Below are 18,708 nucleotides of genomic sequence, written 5' to 3'. Positions count from 1 at the left end.
AATAAACCTCTCCTTCCCGGCTTGCTTTTGGCCATGGTGTTTATCCAAGCAACAGTAAACAAACTAGAACAGCGTGCTAAACAGTGACTCCGCAGACAAGTACAAAACTCCCGGTCCCCAGTGTCATATGGCCTGTCAGGATCAATAAAGGAAACGATGCATTTAAGACAAGAGACAGTAGGTGCTCAGTTCATGTTACCTGTGTTGATGCTGATTTTCCCCCAAACATGTAACATACATCTCTGGGTGAATCTGTCTTGTGCACTCGAAACCCCCACCTCCACCCCCAGCCAAAGACACGGTGTCCTTCTTCCTCAGATGCCTCCCGCGATCTTTTAGAGACTGACGCTCACAGAGTAGACTGAGCTAGCAGGTCCGTGAGCCCCAGGGATCCTTCCGTCTCTTCCACCCTAGCTACGATTACAAGTATGAGCCACCACTACTGGATTCTTGGGTTCTGGGGAGCAAATTCAGTTTCTCGTGCTTGCAAGGCAAGTCTTTTATTGACAGAGACGTCTCCCCAGCTTCTTTTTCTTTTCTTCCTCATCCTCTCCCCCTTCCTCCTCTGTCCCCATGCTCCAGAGGCTCCTCCTGGCTACTCCCGGCCTCCACCTCCCAACAAGCACTGCAATCACAGGTGTGACCACCACACTCTGCTTAGCTCCAGGTCACCATCCCTTAGCGTCATTCAGAAGCCACCCACACTTTAGAATCCACCCTGGAGCCACTGAGATGGAACAACAGGTAAGGGTGCTTGCTACCAGACCTGACAGCTGGAGTTCGATCCCTGAGCCTCTTACGGTAGAGAGACACATCCTCTGACTTCTACATGTTCACTGTGGGACACACATGTACACACACACACACACACACACACACACACACACACACACACACCCAACTAAGGTAGAAGGAACAGATAGTTTGATCCAGGCAAAATAATGAAACCCTGTTTCAACAGAAAAGAATCCAAGCTGGCGAGACAGTTCCATGGATGAAGTGCGGCCTTGTAAGCCTGAAGACCTAAATTCCATCCCTTGGTGAGCGCTTATCATTTCTGTACTGGGAAGAGACAGCGGCTCCCTGGAGATCACTGGCTAGCCAGGCTACCAAGGTCCAAGCCCGTGAGAGACCCTGTCTGAAAAAAACAGGGACACCCAAGGTTGCCAACTGACCTCCACAGGGATGTGCACATATGTGTAAGTACACACACACACACACACACACACACAAAGGGGCCAAGGGAATCTAATCCGAGAGTGGTGTGCAAAAGTGAGTTGGGGAAGTACGTCCCGAAGCTCTTGGATTTGGTGCTCTTGCCTCATAACCCACACAGAGCACATTAAACTATTAACAGAGAAGCCACACGCTTATTCATGAGGAAGTTAGAAGTCCCAGCCCCGGGCAACAGTAAAACCGCCCTGCTGCCCAAGATACTTGCCAGCCAGGCTCTGAATGGAGCAGGAGGCCCCTGCAGAGGGGAAGCCGGGGAGACAGCTTTAAAGAGACCAGGATTCCAGCTCAAACCCCACGTAGTCACACCAAGCAGGTCTGATGTTCCTGCCACCCCAATGGCTTCCAAGCTGGAAGAACTATACTGACAGGCAGAGCCCCATAGATGTATTGTGTCAAGGTTAATCTTGATTGACAAGTGGACAGGATCTAGAAGCACCCAGGGGACAAGCCTGTGTCTGCAAGGAAGTCTCTACATTGGTTAACTGAGGTGGGAAGACCTTCCCTGAAGGTGGGCAGCGCCATCCCATGGGCTGGGGTCCTGGGCTGCATAGAGAGAGCAAGCCATGTTGCAAGGACTTGGTCAAGGGCCAGGGAAACAGCCCAGTGGTAACACACTTGTCCTGCAAACGTGAGGAGCAGAGCTCTGATTCCAGCACCCCATAAATGACAGGCAGGGATGACAGCCTGCTTGGTAATCCCAGCCCTTGGGAGATGAGGAGGAAGATGCCCAGAACAAGCTGGCTTGATGAACTACATGAACGGGTGAGCTGTGCATTCAAATGAGAGACCCTGCCTCACTTGCCTCAAGGAAGCATGCAACATCAACCTCTGGCCTCCATACATATGCACAGATACATGCACTCATACACACGCTAACATGCAGATACACGTCCATGCACCACAGACACAAAAGAGAAAGAGAAAAGGCTCAGTTAGTAAAGTTCTGGCTGAACAAACATGAAGAGTTGTGTTCCATCCTCAAAACCCATATTAGAAAAAAAAAAAAAAAAAAAAGCAAGCACAGATGCATACACATAATTCCAGTGCTGGGGAGTAGGCAGAAACAGGAAGATCCTGGAGGCCCACAGGGAGGCCAGCCTACCTCCAACAGTGAGCTCCAGGTTCAATGCGACCCTGCCTCAAAATAACAGGGTGGACACACCCGGGGAGTGACACACGGGTGGTCTCTGGTGCACTGGTGTGTAGAGGCACAATCGCCATGGGAGTGGACTGAAGGTCCGCTCCACAAGATGGAATCCATACCTGAAAACACTAACGTGGCCAAGAACCTGAGACTAGACAGGTCGTGGACCTAGGGGAAAACCTAATACAGTAATTCTGCTAGAAGAAAATAGCAATAAGGCGACTCCTAATGACGTACTCAGGGCCTCACTCAGCCATCATCAGAGAAGTTTCCTCCTGCAGTAGATGGGAACTAACAGAGACCTACAAGTAGACCACGTGCAGAGAATGGGAGACCTTGGAACACTCAGCCCTAAGTGGGATGTCACACCCCTCCCGTCAGGGGTCAGGGAGCTGAGCAGAAAGACTGTAGAAGCCAGAGGTGATGGACAACTCCAAGAAAACAGTGTCTTCCAGACACAACAGGACTGAAGAACATATAAACTCACAGAGACCTCGGCAGTAAGCACAGGGCCTGCACAGGTTCAATCCAGACTGAGTCCCAGCACTGAGAGCGGGAACCACACTTCAGGGTCGGCCCCACGCTCAGGAGTAGTTGGCCAACACAAAACGAACTCAATGGTATTTTTGTAGACTTTTTTTTTTTTGTCTCTTTGCTTTGTTTGGGCATTTTTTTGTCTTATTAGTCTTTGTTGATTTGGGTTTTCATTTTCGTGTTTTTGTGGGGTTTGCTGGGGAAGTTGTTTTTTGTTTTGTTTTGGTCTGTTTTTTAAAGAGAGAAAAAGAGCATGGACTTGGGTGGGTCGGAGGTGGGGAGGATCTGGTAGGACCTGGGAGAGGGGAAAATCATGAAATCGCTCTAACGCTGCAGAGACTGTTGCACGATCCTGTGAATACACTCAAAACTACCAAATTTCGTGCTTGAGCTGGAAGAACTATACAGCATGTAAACTCTGTCTCACTTACCTTACTATAAATAAAGATTAAAAGGATCTAATTGCAGGGGCAATAAACAAGCACTTTGCTTTTCTAATCTCTCTGTAAATCTAACTCTTAACTCATTAAAGCCTGACGTGTCCCTGTGCGTGGAAAACAATAGAGCAATTTACTGTTGGAACAGAAAAAAATATCCTGAAGATACCAGAATTGGCACCAGAAATTCTTGTAGGAATTCCAGCAGCTTCAGCCCCAACTCTGCCCCTGTGGGTGGGAATGACGGATACTTCAAGGTTTAATAAGGGGCCTGGAGAAGGCCCAGCAGTTAAGAACACTGGCTGCTCTTGCAGAGAGAGGACTTGGTTTGATTCCCAGCACCCACATGGCAGCTCCAATCCCAGAGGATCCAACGCCCTCTTCTGACCTCCACAGGCACTCGGCATACACATGGTGTAACACATACATGCAGGCAAAATACTCAGTCTTTGAGACTAGGTCTTGTTATGTAGCCCAGGCTAGCCTCGAACCCAAGATCCTCCTAGCTCAGTCTCCTCAGAGCTGGAATGACAGCTATGGTATCACACCCCACTCAATTTTCTTTCTTTTTTTTTTTTTGGCCTCAAACTTTCTACAAAGCCAAAGGTGATCTTGAACTCCTGATCCTAGCACACAGAGATGTTTTGGATGCCCTCCCCAGCACCACATCAACTGGGCATGGTGGTGCATGCAGGTTATCCCCGCACTCAGGAGGTGGGACAGGAGAGGCATGGGTTCAAGCACTCAGGGGTTCCTGCTACACAGTGAGATCTGGACAAGCCTGAGCTGCATGAGACCTAGTGTCAAAAATAAATAAGCCTGCCTCTGCCTCCCGAGCAAATTAAAGGTGTGCCCCACCACTGTGAGTTCGAGACCAACCTGGTCTACAGAGCGAGATCCAGGACAGGCACCAAAACTACACAGAGAAACCCTGTCTCGAAAAGCCAAAAATAATAATAATGATGATAGTAGTAATAATAATAATAATATAAATAAATAAGCAAATAAACATAAACCTACAGACTAGGGAAACAGTTTGGTGGGTAAAGTGCATAGAGAGCAGGCATGAGTAGCCATACCCACATAAAATCCACACACGCCTGTGGTCCCAGCACTGGGAAGACAGAGAGGCAGGTCACAGGGGTCACTGGACAGTCAGACCTAACTGAAAGAGTTACCTCTAACCTCATCTCAACAAATAAGGTAGAAAGTGATTATAGAGAAGATATCCTGATGTCAACCTCTGGCCTCCGTGCACACACATGTGCTCACACATACACAGACTACACACAGCATAAAAAAATAATAATAATAAGCTGAAGAGACAACTTGGTCCTGCAGAGGACCTAAGTTTGATTCCCAGCACCCTTGTTGGGTGGCTCATAGCCATCTATGAGCTCCAGGGGGAGCCCAACACCTCTAACCTCTCAGGGCACCTACACACACACGGTCACATGTCTCAGGGCACCTACACACACATGGTCACAGGCCCAAAAGCAGACACGCTGTAGGAACTGAAGACATGACCGCCCATAGCATGGCGGAGGGGAAGGTCTTTCGGTAGATGAGAGAGAACAGCCAGAGGTGTCTGGGAGAGTCCAGAGCAGAGAGAAAGTAGCAGACCTGGCCAGGAGAGAAACGGGAGCAGAGTGGGGGGGGGGGGGGGGGCAGACGACACAGAGAGAGGAGGAGAGCGTAGGAGGGTGACAGAGAGCGGGCAAAGGAGAAGTCCAAACAGAGACCAGGAGAGGGCAGAGGAGCAGGAGAGAGCACCGTGAAACAGCAGGGTTACAAGGAGGACGAGAGGCTGTGGGGAGGGAAGCCCGGGCGCTGGAGAAGTTTAGGGTGGGGAGGAGGTGAGAAGGGCTGGGCACCGGTGACACTGAGGGAGCCTGGAGGCCAGCGTGCACCTTGGTGTCACAGACAGCCATCTGTCCTCCGCCAGGGATAAGGGGAAGTGGCTCCTTCTGGGAGGGGTGGGCAGCTCCACAAGGTCCTGGGGAACGCTGGCTTTTGTCTAGCCGCCAGAATTTGGACCTCATACACATAATTTAATTTTTTTTTAGTAACTTTTTATGTAAGAGCCAAAAATATGGCTCAGTGGGCAAAGGTGATTGCTGCCAAGCCTGACGACCAGAGTTCCATTTCTAGGACCCACCTGGTGGATGGAGAGCTGGCACTCCAAAGGTCCTCTGACTGCCACATGAGCATATACACATACATACGAAAGTAAATAAAATAAATGTTAAAAAAAACTCTGTCCCTGGCCACATGCTGTCCTCTGACCTCCACCTGTGTACCTTACTGCAAGCGTGCATGTGTGTGAGCACACATGTGCGCGTGCACTCTACATAAATAAATGTAATTAAAAAATTTAGAGAGAGAAAACTACTGCCTTTCAAACTACATGTTTCATGGGTTATGAAAGAGAAATATGAGGTTTTGTTCAATCACTTAGACATGGCTCCACCCACCTTGCTGGGCAGGTAGGGAGGGGGACGACACAAAACAGGATCTGTGAGCAGATGTGATAGAACACTACAAAAACATAACAAGAAGCTCTCCTCAACGACACAGAAAGATCTCTAAGAGGTGTCAACCAGAACAAGGTCCAAGTGATCCAGCATCACTTGTGTGTATGATAACTAGAGCTGTGCAGCTTACCTATGCTAAGAGGACCCGCCTAGAAGGCTCGTCAGTGCTCCGGTCCCCACCTTTCAGTGCTGGGGTGCTGGGGGTGCAAATGCACACTGCCTCTTGCTTGGTTTGTCCTTCTGTTCTGTGTTACATGGGTGTTGGGGATCTGAACTCTGGTCCTTGCGCTTGCACAGCAGATTGTCTTACCCACAGCCATCACCAAGCCTGGGAAAGCTTTCACTACCAAAACTCTTCGTACTTGTGAGTTTGGGCTCTGGGCTATCTGAGTTCACCATGTATCCATGTCACTTTTCACACGGAGGCCAAGGGAACTAATCCTGTGTTCGAGTCCCAGCTCTGCCTTTTTCCCAGCTATGTGGCCATAAGCAAGCCCTGGCCCTCTCTACACCTATTTCCTCTTCTGAGCAACTCATGAGTCATGCATGAGCCCAGGAAAGAAATGATATTACCTGGATGCAAAGTATGATGGTTAATCTTTCTGTTTTGTTTTTCCATTTTCATGTGTCTTTGCATATGGTATGCATGTGTATGTGCATGCATGTTTGTACGTGAAGGGTTACGTGGACATGTGGAAGCCTAAGGATGGTGTCAAAATTATCCTTGACCCCTCTTTCACCTTATTCATTGAGGCAGGGTCTGTCAATCAAACCCAGGCCGAATGATATGGCTGCCTTCTCTCTGCCTTGGGACTGGAATTACTGGAGCACCCAGAATTTCTGAGCCTTCTGGGGATCTAATTATGTGGTCTTCATCCTTGCTCTCACAGGTGTTTTAAACAGGGAGCTATCTTCCTAGCCCTGAGATGGTTGTCTTTCACTGTTAACTAGATGGGCTTTAGGATCACCACAGAAAGAAGTGTCTAGGCACATCTGTGAAGCAGTTTCTAGACTGGGTTAACTGAGGTAGGAAAACCCACCCTAATATGAGCAGCAGCATCCCAGCTCCTGGACTGAATGAGGAGTGGCTGAGCATGAGCGGCTGTCTCTCTACTTCCTGGCTGTGGATGCGATGTGGCAGCTACCTCAGGCTCCTACTGCCACGCCTTCCCAGCCATGATGGACTGTGAGCCAAAACACCCCCCATCCTTCCTGAAGTCACTTTCATCAAATGACTCACCACAGCAATGGGACAGGTGACTGGCACAAGACACACAGAGGCTCCTCTTTTATTATCCACAGAGAAAAGCCACAGCAACGAAGAATGAGCAGGGGTGAGAGATCGGGGACGGGCCTTCCCCACCCAGACCGTCATCCTTCCGAAAATTTCTCACACAGCTGCCGTGCGCGCGCAGACGGGTGCCCCCAGAGGACCTCCCAAATCAAAAAGAGCCGGCAAGAGACACGGAAGCCAAAGCCAGCACGTGGCTCCAAGGGTGTCCCTCAGATCTTCTCCTGGAGGCTGGGGAGATGGCTCAGCATGTGTCTTATTTTCATAATTCCTGATGCTATTATAAAAGATCTTGAAAAAAAGCGACTTAGGGCACAGAAAGGGATTATTTTAGCTCACAGTTCCAAGTTACAGGTCCATCACTGCAGGAAGGAGGTCAAGGCAGGAACTTCAAACAGCTCACACATGCTTGCTCAATTTCACCTCTCTTACACAGTTCAGGACCCCTGCTAGTGAATGGTGTCACCCGCAGTGGATGGGTCCTCCCGTATCAATTAACTTAAAACAATCCTCCACAGACCAACCCAGTGTAGACAATTTCTCCTTGAGACTCTTCCCAGGTGATTCTGGGTCGTGTCAATGTGACAATTAAAGCTGTCACAGCCAGTAAAGCACTTTTCCCGCAAGGGTGAAGACCAGAGTTCAGATCCCCAGCACCTATTTAAACTGTGGATGGGCAAAGTGGCCCCTGCAATCTAGGAGCTCCAAGGAAATCACAGGAGTGACCCACAGTCGGCTGGCTAGCTAGGCTAGCCAAATCGGCCAGCTTTCTGGTCAAATGGCGGACCCTGTACCAATATGAGAGGCAGAGAAAGATCAAAGAGGACAACAGACATCAAAATCTGCCCCCCTACACACACACACACACACACACACACACACACACACACACACACACACCCATATGCACATACACAAATATACCACACACATTCAAAAACCCTAAAGAAGTCCCTCTCCTCACAGGAAGAAGACAGATGCTCAACCCTCCACAGGTACAAGTTTGGGATATCAAAAGTCTAGACAGATCCACAGATTCTGTGGAGCTGAGATCTACCAGGGAAGATGGGTTCAACAAAACAGGATAACAGGATTCCACAAAGTAGACAGGCTGGCAGGCATGTGCAAGGGTGCGCGCGCGCACGCACGCACGCACGCACGCACGCACACACACACTTCCTTCACACAGGCCCAGTGTTGGAGCTGTATGCTCCTTCCTGTCCCTGCTGTGGACCGACACAGTTTGTAAAAAGCACCGACACTTTCCACATTCCCACAAAGGCAAAAGGGAAGACTTTAGTCTTCTCTGCACTGCCACGGAGCTGGAGGTCAAGCTGCGCCCTTCAGCGGGCAGACCAGAAAATTCCCCCATTGGAAACAAAACAGGGCTCTCTAAACCCTCGGAACTGGGCACCGGCGAGATGGCTCAGAGGGTCAGGGTGCTTGCGGCCAAGCGTGACGGCCTTGTTTTGAACTCCAGGACCGACATGAGGGAAGGAAAGAGCCAACTCCTGCAAGCTGTCCTCTGACCTCCACAAGCACCCGTACACACAAAATAAACAAATAAATGTTTAAAAGTTTTTTTAAATTAGTTTGTTAAACTCCAAAGTAAATGAAGTACTCGCTAGCTGGGTCAAACCTGTTCAAAGAAACTCAAGCCCGAGCCCCTGAGTGAACTTTCCAGAAGGTATAACGAAGGATCTGCATAAGGATGAAAATTTTAGCAAAAACAATTGTTTGCATCCCAAAGAACTCTAGATAGGAAATTGACCAGCTAAACTGTCACACCACAGTTATGGGGAACACCTGTGGCCAATTGCATGTTAGTTCTGCTCCGTGGAACACCCTAAATTACCTGAAAACAGGTTGGGTTCCTCCAAGTGTCTGCCCACAATCATTTATTTATTTACTTTTGAGATAAGGTCTCATGTAGCCCAAACTGGCCTAAAACTCACCCTATAGCCAAGAACAACAGGTCCTTCTAATCCTCCTGCCTCCACCTCCTGAGTGCAGGGATGGCATGGAACCCAAATGCATGCTGGGCAAAGCACTCTACCCACTGAGCACAGGCCCAACTCATCTCTGACGTCATCATATGCAATCCATCAACTAACTTCCTACCTCCCTTAAGATCTCATCCTCCCCCTTACAATCGCCTATATAAACACACCACACAGAGAGAGAGAGAGAGAGACACTACACACAGACACATACCACACACAGAAACATACACACATACCACAGACACACACTATGCACAGATACATCACACACAAACATACACCACACACACACTACACACACAGACACATACCACACATATACTACATACAGAAACACACACACACCATATACCACATACCATATACACAAAGACACACACCATGCACAGATACAACACACACACACACACACACACACACACACACACACACCACATACTTCTTATTCAATACATGAGAGAGAATATGAGGCAGGTGGTGCTCCTCTTCTGAATCTGGCTTATCTCCCTTAACGTAATGATCTCTAGTTATATCCTCTTCCTGAAAATGCCATGATTACATTTTTCCTCATGGCTGCATAAAATTCCACTTTATGGACCCTATTTTCTTTGTCCATTAACCTGTCAGTGGACATCTAGGCTGGTTCTCCATCTTGGCTCTCCTGCAGAGTGCAGCAGTGGACATAAAGGCCAAGAATCTCTGAGCACACAGACTTTCAAAGTGAGACATGGCCTTCACGTCTCAGATAAAAGACTGCACCTTCAAAATATTCGGGTCATTTTAAGCAAAATGACGGGGGGAAAATGCAAAAATCGAGCAAACGGGAAGCCACACACAGAACAGACAGTTGTGGGCTCCAGCAGCAGCCCAGTGGGTAGGGTGCTTGCCTAGCAGGCACAAAACCCTGGGTCCCATCCCCAACATAAACCAGGTGTGGGAGTGTGTGTCTGTAATCCCAGCACTCTGAAAGTGGATGCAGGGGATCAGGAGTTCAAGACCAGCCTCAGCCACACAGTGAATTTGAGGCCAGCCTGAACTACATGAGATACTGCCTCAAAGGGAAAAAAAAAGACACCAACAAAACACACGCTTGCAATGACCTCCAGCTACGAACACAGAATGAACTGACCAATTTAGTGTTGACGTTGCAGTGTGACCTGGCCGGCCTGCAGAGTCAAAGCTCCAATCTTTCCAGTGTCCTCAAATAAAACACAAGTGTGCCACGAGAATCAATCTAAGGGTTCCAAATAAATTTCACCAAATAAGCAGCTTTATAAATTCCAGAGCCTAAAGATAAGAGGACTAAATATTTCAGTTTTAAGAATTTATTCATCTGATTAAAGGACTTTTTCTTTCATTCTGGAAAAAGGGGTTACAGGGACAGGGTTATGCCATCAGCGAGGTGGCACATACCTGTAATCCTGGCAATCTGGAGGCAGAGGCACAATAATCCCCACAAGCCTGAGCTACATAGCAAATTCTTGCCTTAAGAAAAGTTTTGTAATAAATTAATTAATTAAAAATAAAAACAGCAAAGAGGTGGTATGCGGAAGTCTGGCCACTGATGGAGCTGTTCTGAGACTGTTGGAATACACACCTCTCTGTAGACGTAGTTTTAAATCCAAAAACAAGACTAGAAAGATGGCTCAGTGGTTAAGAGTGGGCACTGCTCTTGCAGACAAGCAGGTTTCAATTCCAGCACCCACGTTGGGCAGCTCACAACTGCCTGGAACTCCAGCTCCAGGGAGACCTGACGCCCTCTACTGGTCTCCACAGGCACTGCACTCACATGCACAAACCCAGACACAGACACGTAATTAAAAACAAAACCTTAAAAAACAAAAGAATGGGTAAATATAGAGAGAAAGCAGGTTTTGTGGCTGGCATGAACTAACTGACCAGTGGGGAGGAGAGAAACAGAACACAGTGTAGAGAAAGAAAAGTCACTTTTTTTTTCTAACCTTTCATTTTTAGCCAGGATGGAATTTTGGGATCACAGGATTGAGAGGGAAAGGGTGAGTGTTTGGAAACAGGCACAGCTGTGTACGATTGGGCTCTCCCCATAGGAAGAGGGGAGTCTCAGAAGGGGCAACACTCCAGCTCACATAGAATCTTCAAACAGCAACAGTCATTTGTTTAAAATAACATTTATTTATTTTTAAACTTTGGTTGGTTTGGAGTTACTTGTTTTTTGTTGTTTTGGGGAGAAATGTTTTTTGGATTTGGGTTGTTTGCTTTTTTCTGGTTTGTCTGTTTAGATAGGGTCTCACTATATAACTCCGGCTGGCCTGGAACTCGCTCTGTAGACCAGGCTAGCCTTGAACTCTCAGAGATCAGCCTGCCTCTGCCTCCTGAGTTGCTGGGGTTAAAGACAGGCGTGCAACTTCACACCCAGTTGTTGTTTAAGAGTGTGTGTGTGCACGCGCACATCTGTCTGTCTGTCTATCTGTGCAATCCTTCAGTGACACCTGGAGCTGGAGTTACAGACAGTTAAGTGTCTCCCGACTTGGGTGCTGGGAACCAAACTCGAGGCCTCTGGAGGAGCCATCACTGCCTGTAACCACTGAGCCATCTCTCCAGACCCTTCCTCCCTCTTTGTTTTGAGACAGCTCCTCCCTCATAGAGCCCAGGCTGGCCTTGACTCCCTGTGTAACTGAGGATGACCTTTAGCTCCTGATCCTTCTGTCTACACCTCCCAAGCGCTGGATTTACCAGAGTGCACCACCATGCCTGGCGTAAGCAGCTCTGTGGATAGAATCCCGGGCTTCGTGCACACTAATGCCTAAGCAAGCACCTTACCAACCGAGCCACATGCCCGTCCCCAGGACAGTGCTGTTTAAATGACTAGGGGAAAGGACTTTGAGTTCCCGTGGTGGCAAATTATGAGCAGGCAGATGAAGGACGGATAAATGCCAGTTAGTTACGTTTATTAAATGAGAGGCTGGGGGTGTGGCTTAAGTGCTGGGGTGCTGGCCTGGCAGAGCAAAGCCCTGGGTTCCATCCCCAGCTCTGCATAAGCTGGGGGGGGGGGGACACCTGCTGTCCCAGCACTCAGGGGCAGAAGCAGGAGGACCGAGAGTTGAGCGTTCTTCTCAGCTACATAAGGAATTTGAAGCTAGCCTGGGCCACATGTGGCCCTGTCTCCAAAACGGAAAAGAAGAAAATAAAGAAATAAGTTAGAGTTAGTGGGGAAAGGAGGAAGACGAGAAGGGGGAGAAGAAGGAAGTGGGAAAGGAGGTGGGAGTAGAAAGGACAAAGGGAAGGAAGGAGAGGAGGAGGAGAGGAAAGAAAGCAGGAAGGACGAGATGCGGAGGGGTTACAGAGGGCTGGGATGACAGCCCAGAGCAGAGCACTTGTGTACCATGTTCAAGTTCCTCAGTCTGACCCCAGAACCTAAAAAAAAAAAAGCATGATCCAGAAAACTCCAGGTGAAAGGTCAAAGTGTAAATATCTTTGTGTTATTATTACTACTTAACTCCCTAAGATTAGGGCGTGAAAGTAGTCAAGAAGGAGTACCCAGGGTGTATGGCCCTGTGCCAATAAAACTTTATTTAAACCAGTGAATTTAGCACAGCACCACAGTTTACCGACCCCTTTGGTTGTAGAAAAAAAAGACTTGGACTAGATGGACTTGACACAGTGGGTCAGGAGAAGGGTGAAGGTCAGGGAGTCTACACACAGCACACGGGAAAGAACAAGCTTACCCCTGCTGGAGGGCGGCACACAACACAGGACAGCCAGCCACAAGTGAAAACGCCTCCCAGGGGCAGGGACCCAGAGTGGTCGCCGAGGCCAGGCTGTGTTCAGACACAAGCCGGGCATCCAGACAAGACAGCCAGAGTGTGTCCTGAAGGAGGGCCGCAGAACTGGAGGTCCAAAGCGGAAAACGGAGTGTAGGGTGCATTGAGTGTTTGTAGGCTCAGGAGAGACGGGCACTGGGGGTGGGGTGGGGGTGAGAGGGTGGAAGATTCTAGAACAAGGAGAGGAGGCGAAAGCAAGGCCTTTGCAGGCAGGTGTCGGAGACAGACAACCTGTCGTGACTGGAGCTAGTTTGCATTGTGGCGACTTAGAGACAGCCAGATGCCACCGGCGTGAAGCGAGCAGAGGCCGAGGGTACCCACCAAACGTCTCAGCAGAGCGAGGACAGCCCTACAATCCAGAATGAGCCCACCCCAAGTGCTGACGCTCACTTGGGGCCTGACACGAGGCTCAGCAGGTGAAAACACTTGCCACACAGGCGTTTGATCTCTGGGACACACGGCAAGACGGATGGAAAGAACTGAGTCCGCATACGTGCCCTGACACATGTGAGTACACACACACATACATGTGCACACAACAGTCACTCAGGCACGCATACATATACAAAATAAAATAATTTGAAAATTAATTTAAAATTAGAACAATAATTATAATAAAATTAGAACAATAATAGTAATAATAATAGTAATACAAAATAAATAAGGTGGAAAGCAGCTTAGGAAGGTATCTGGTATTGGCCTCACACATGTGCACTCACGCACATGAACACGTATATCCACTACACACACACACACACACACACACACACACACACACACACACGAGACCCATAGAAGTCAACTACCCATGCCTCCAAAAGTCAGTCTGACAGACACCCTAATGCTCAGAAGGTTCCCATTGTCAACACTGCACACTGCCTTGTCTGCTAACTTCATGATGCTCACCGGGCTATCTCAGCCCAGAGCTAGCCTGATCAAGAGAGAGAAGGAAGAGCCATCCACTGCCCAGCTCAGCCCAGCTACCAAGACTCCACCGAGAGAAGAACTGAGTACCCCGCCCTTAGGGACACCTCCCCCAAAAAAGACCCACTCCTTTCTTAAACATCACATAGATCCTCGCCACCACTGCCACCTCCCACCCCAAGCTAAAGTATCCTGTTGCCGGACCTTACAGACCCATGTTCTAGAAAGTTTCTCGCCCCCACACCAAGCCTCTAAGAGGCATCGCAACTCATTTATTTGACTGAGTTTTGTTAACGATTACCCCAAAGCAGGGGCAGGAAGCTTCCAATCCAAAAGAGCAAGTGTTTGTTAAGAAATCCAGTACAAGGGCAAGCGAGATGGGTAACAACACTTGCTGCCAAGCCTCATGACCTGTGTCCAAGCTCCAGAACCCACAGTGCAAAGAGAACCGACTCCTGAAAGCTGTCTTCTGACCCCCACACTCGAGCTGTGACATACACATGCTGCCCCCGCATACACACAATTATAACAAATAAAAGTAAATTTCAAAAATAAGGAAACAAGAGAGCCAGACGTAATGGTGTGTGGCTTTAATCTCAGCTCTTTTGAGGCAGAGGCAGGCAGGTCTCTGAGTTTGAGGGCAGCCTAGTCTACATAGGGAGTTCAAGGATATACAGTAAGCCCCTGTCTCAAGATGATTAAAAATTCATTAGTTTAATTAAAAAGTAAGCAAACAAAGAACCCCAGTAGGCAGGCAGGCAACCGCCGTCCTAGCCAAGTGGCCAGTTAGCAGCCTTGATGGGCCTGTCCTTCCTTCTCACACAGAAACAGGTGCTACTGCTTTGAAAGCACATGACAAGGACTCACTGAGATCATATTTACAAAGTATGGGGATTTTCCAGAAAATAGGGATTTTTGTTATTCTTCTTGTTGTTTGAGACTGGGTTTCCTGTAGCCCAGGCTGGCCTCAAACTCACTATACATCCTCGAACTCCTGATCCTCCTGCCTCCACCTTTGGAATCCTGTGATGACAGGTTTACGACCCCACACGTGGTTTATGCAGGTCTAGGAATGAACCCCAGGGTCTTCATGCACACTTGGGAAGCACTGTACTGAGCCACATGCCCAGCCAGGCAGTGCCTTATTGGCACACATTTACTGCATAGACTCCAGTGTCTTGGCTACCTGTTTGCCATTAGGGAACAAATATACTCACCAACTTATGCACTAGGCACTACTCTAACATCAGTGAAGAACAAATACAAGGCCCTGTCCTTGTGAACACTGCATGTGTTCAAAGCCACAGAAGCTCCATTTCCTGAACACAGGAAGTCCAGGCACAGATGAACAATTAATTACCAAACATGAAAAACAGAACTCAAGGAACCACACTTGTGTGCCCAAGTGCACAGTTACACTCACAAAGTAACCCTACTTCCTTAAGGTGATCCCAAGGTGCTCAGGGAGCAGCAGAGGTGATCCCAGGAGCCCCAGGGACCAGCAGAGGTGATCCCAGGAGCCCCAGGGACCAGCAGAGGTGATCCCAGAAGCCCCGGGGACCAGCAGAGGTGATCCCAGGAGCCCCAGGGAGCAGCAGAGGTGATCCCAGGAGCCCCGGGGACCAGCAGAGGTGATCCCAGGAGCCCCGGGGACCAGCAGAGGTGATCCCAGGAGCCCCGGGGACCAGCAGAGGTGATCCCAGGAGCCTCATGGAGCAGCAGAGGTGATCCCAGGAGCCTCATGGAGCAGCAGAGGTGATCCCAGGAGCCCCGGGGACCAGCAGAGGTGATCCCAGGAGCCCCCAGGGAGCAGCAGAGGTGATCCCAGGAGCCCCAGGGAGCAGCAGAGGTGATCCCAGGAGCCCCGGGGACCAGCAGAGGTGATCCCAGGAGCCCCCAGGGAGCAGCAGAGGTGATCCCAGGAGCCCCCAGGGAGCAGCAGAGGTGATCCCAGGAGCCTCATGGAGCAGCAGAGGTGATCCCAGGAGCCTCATGGAGCAGCAGAGGTGATCCCAGGAGCCCCGGGGACCAGCAGAGGTGATCCCAGGAGCCTCATGGAGCAGCAGAGGTGATCCCAGGAGCCCCGGGGACCAGCAGAGGTAATCCCAGGAGCCTCATGGAGCAGCAGAGGTGATCCCAGGAGCCCCGGGGACCAGCAGAGGTGATCCCAGGAGCCTCATGGAGCAGCAGAGGTGTTAACAAATCTTGGATTTTCTTAATAAGAATCCAAACCATGGAGATGGCTCAGTGGGTAAAAGCGCTTGCTGCTCAAGCATAAGGACTGAAGTTCAAATCCGCAACACCCACCTAAAAGCCAGCACTTCAACACACATCTGTAACCCGAGTGATAAAAGAGATGACCACAGGAGGAGCCTGAGGCCTGCTGTTTAGTCAGCAGAGCCCAATCAGGTTCATTGAGAGGCCCTGTCTCAAAACATGAGGTTAAGAGTGCAGAGGCAAACACCTGGTATCAACCTAGGGCCTCTGAAAACACACATAGGCACGCTCATGGGCGCACACATACATACACACACACACACACACACACACACACACACACACACACACACACACCTCCCTCATTCACAGACAAATTGAAGTTCTCACTTTCCTTGACCCCTTCCTCATTGTAATTAATTTCCTTTTGAGGAGAGATCTGAACCAGTAACTCAGAAGATACTTTTCATTGCATGTTTTTTGAAACAGGGTCTAACATAGCCCAGGCTAGCCTCAATATCTGGGCTAGTCTTAAACCGGCCATCCTCCTGCATTGGCTATCCTCCTGCCTTGGCCATAACCTGGCACAGAAAGGTGTAAGAACAGCCTCAGAACAAGTGAGGTTACACATCCTAAACATGCCTTGCTTTAGCCCTCTCTGAAATGGGTGTGCAACAATTTGGGCCTCCAGGGAACACGAGGAGGTTCTGAAGAAATAAGCTAACTAGCCTGGAGGCTCATAATCATTCTAATTACAACAATCCCAAAAGCTGCCCCCCCCCCCCCCCCCCCCCCCCCGTTACTATGATTGCTGCAGGTATGTAGACTCTGCCTCTAGACATCTGGAAGCAGAGAATTATAAACACAGCAGCCATGAGCTTGTACACACCGGCCGATTTTCCAACAAGTGTCCTCCATCCATGAGGACACCCTGGCTTTGGCTTTAAACTCTTCAGGTGTTTGGCTGCCTGAATCTGTTGCAACCCAGTAGTAACCCTACTTCCTTAAGGCGACCCCAAAGAGCTCGGGAGGCGGGAAGAGGTGCGGATTTGGGTTTAGAGAAAAGAACAGATCTGGTTGAGAGGAGCCATGGGGACGGACACCCAAAGGCTGGGCGGGTACTAGGGCAAGGTTCCTCAGACCCAAGTTGGGCACACGCGGGGTGCACAGCCACAAGTCCAGCGGGCAAAGGCCAAGGTCAGCTGGCTTCGTGCAGGGCCAGGGCCACCAAACTCACTATTACTCCTTCCCCAGGGGAAAGATGATCAGTCTTTAGGGAGGGGACTCTACACAGACTCCAGGGGTGTCTTCAACCCTCAGTCCTTAGGGAGGGCGCTCTAGGTTGGCCGTGAGAAAAAGGGGGTGCCACAACCCTCAATCCTTAGTGAGAGTACTCTATCGCTGGGATGGTGAGATGGGTGTCTGTAACCCTGGGTCCTTGGGGGGGGGGGCAGATAGCTCTAAGTTGTGTGGGGCGATAGGAGGGGTGTCCCCAACACTCAGTCAAAAGGGAGCGCTCTCTAGGTTGATAGCGGCGGTGAGGAGGGGTGATCCTGACCCCCACTCCTTAGCGTGGGGGCTCTAGGTGGGCTGGGGCGATGGGAGGAGTGTCCCTGACACGCTGTGATTCCCCCTCACCCCAGACTTACCCTCTCCGGGGTACAGGTGGCCGGCTGCGCCCACCAGCAGCGCAGCCACGGCCACCAGCAACGGCACGGCCGTCGTCTCACGTCGTCTCCCCGAGCCCATGGCTGTAGGAGCGCAGGGACCCCAGCGATCAGAGCACGCCACGCCGCCCCGCTGGGGACATAGTCCGCGAGGAGGTCGCCGGAGAGGCGCCAGAGGCCGCGCGTCCTTTCTCTTCCACGCCGGTGGCTCGCGGGCCGCAGTTCTCCAATAAAGAGGGCCCTGGGACGGTCCCGGGAAGAGCGCAGAGGCCTCGGCTTCGACCAACGAGGCGGCGCGGCCCGCAGACGGCCCCGGGTCACCCAGGCACGGTCCGGTGCCCGCAATCGCAGGGTCCAGAGCTCACCGCCGTGCGCCCCCTTTCCAGGCCTCCTGGTCCTCCGCCCCGTGCAGCTCTGGGTGGGTCGCGTTCTGCGGGGTCGGAGACGGAGGGACGCGCGAACGGGCAGGCACCTGGGCTGGTGGCGGCGGCGGGAGCGAGGGCTCGGCTCCGGCCCGTAAACAACGCGGCCCGTCAGCTGGGCCCCGCGCGGGCCGAGGGAAAAGGTGGCGCGGATTGAGGCTGGGAAGGGACTGTGCGCTCCAGTGAGGCCCGCGGAGGGGACAAGCCAGCCGAGCGCGGGGAGGCGTGGCCAGGGCTTGCAATGCCACGCCTCCTTGCCTCCTCGTGTGGAGCCCCCAACTTTGGAGGCCCGGGGCGCACCCCAGATTCTCCCAACTCCGACACCCCAAAATGCCTATTTAAAAAGGTTGCGATTTAAAAGCTTGGAAGTGTCCCCAGATACTAGTCTGACATGAATCCCCTAAACAACTCTGAGACTCCCATGTCAGATCTCGGGAGCTGCCCAGCTCCGCGCCTGACTCGAACGCCCCCAAATAGCCCCGAGGTTCCAATTTTAAAA

At 50.5% G+C, this 18,708-nt stretch overlaps 1 protein-coding gene across 4 annotated transcripts in view; it reads right to left on the bottom strand.

The window, feature by feature from the left end:
• Positions 1-18,298, bottom strand: part of Insr (insulin receptor) — a 141,433-nt gene extending 123,135 nt beyond the window's left edge. For all 4 annotated transcript variants that reach the window (XM_076560076.1, XM_076560077.1, XM_076560078.1 and 1 more), the window contains exon 1: positions 17,770-18,298. In XM_076560076.1, coding sequence (XP_076416191.1) covers positions 17,770-17,869 — 100 coding nt within the window. In that variant the 5' untranslated portion in view covers positions 17,870-18,298. The remainder of the gene's footprint in view (positions 1-17,769) is intronic.
• Positions 18,299-18,708: the final 410 nt, after the last annotated feature.

The sequence above is a fragment of the Peromyscus maniculatus genome, chromosome 23 (assembly GCF_049852395.1).
Source record: "Peromyscus maniculatus bairdii isolate BWxNUB_F1_BW_parent chromosome 23, HU_Pman_BW_mat_3.1, whole genome shotgun sequence".
Lineage (NCBI taxonomy): Eukaryota > Metazoa > Chordata > Mammalia > Rodentia > Cricetidae > Peromyscus > Peromyscus maniculatus.
Note: the sequence above shows the minus strand (reverse complement) of the source record. Positions and strands in the feature narration are given on the sequence as shown.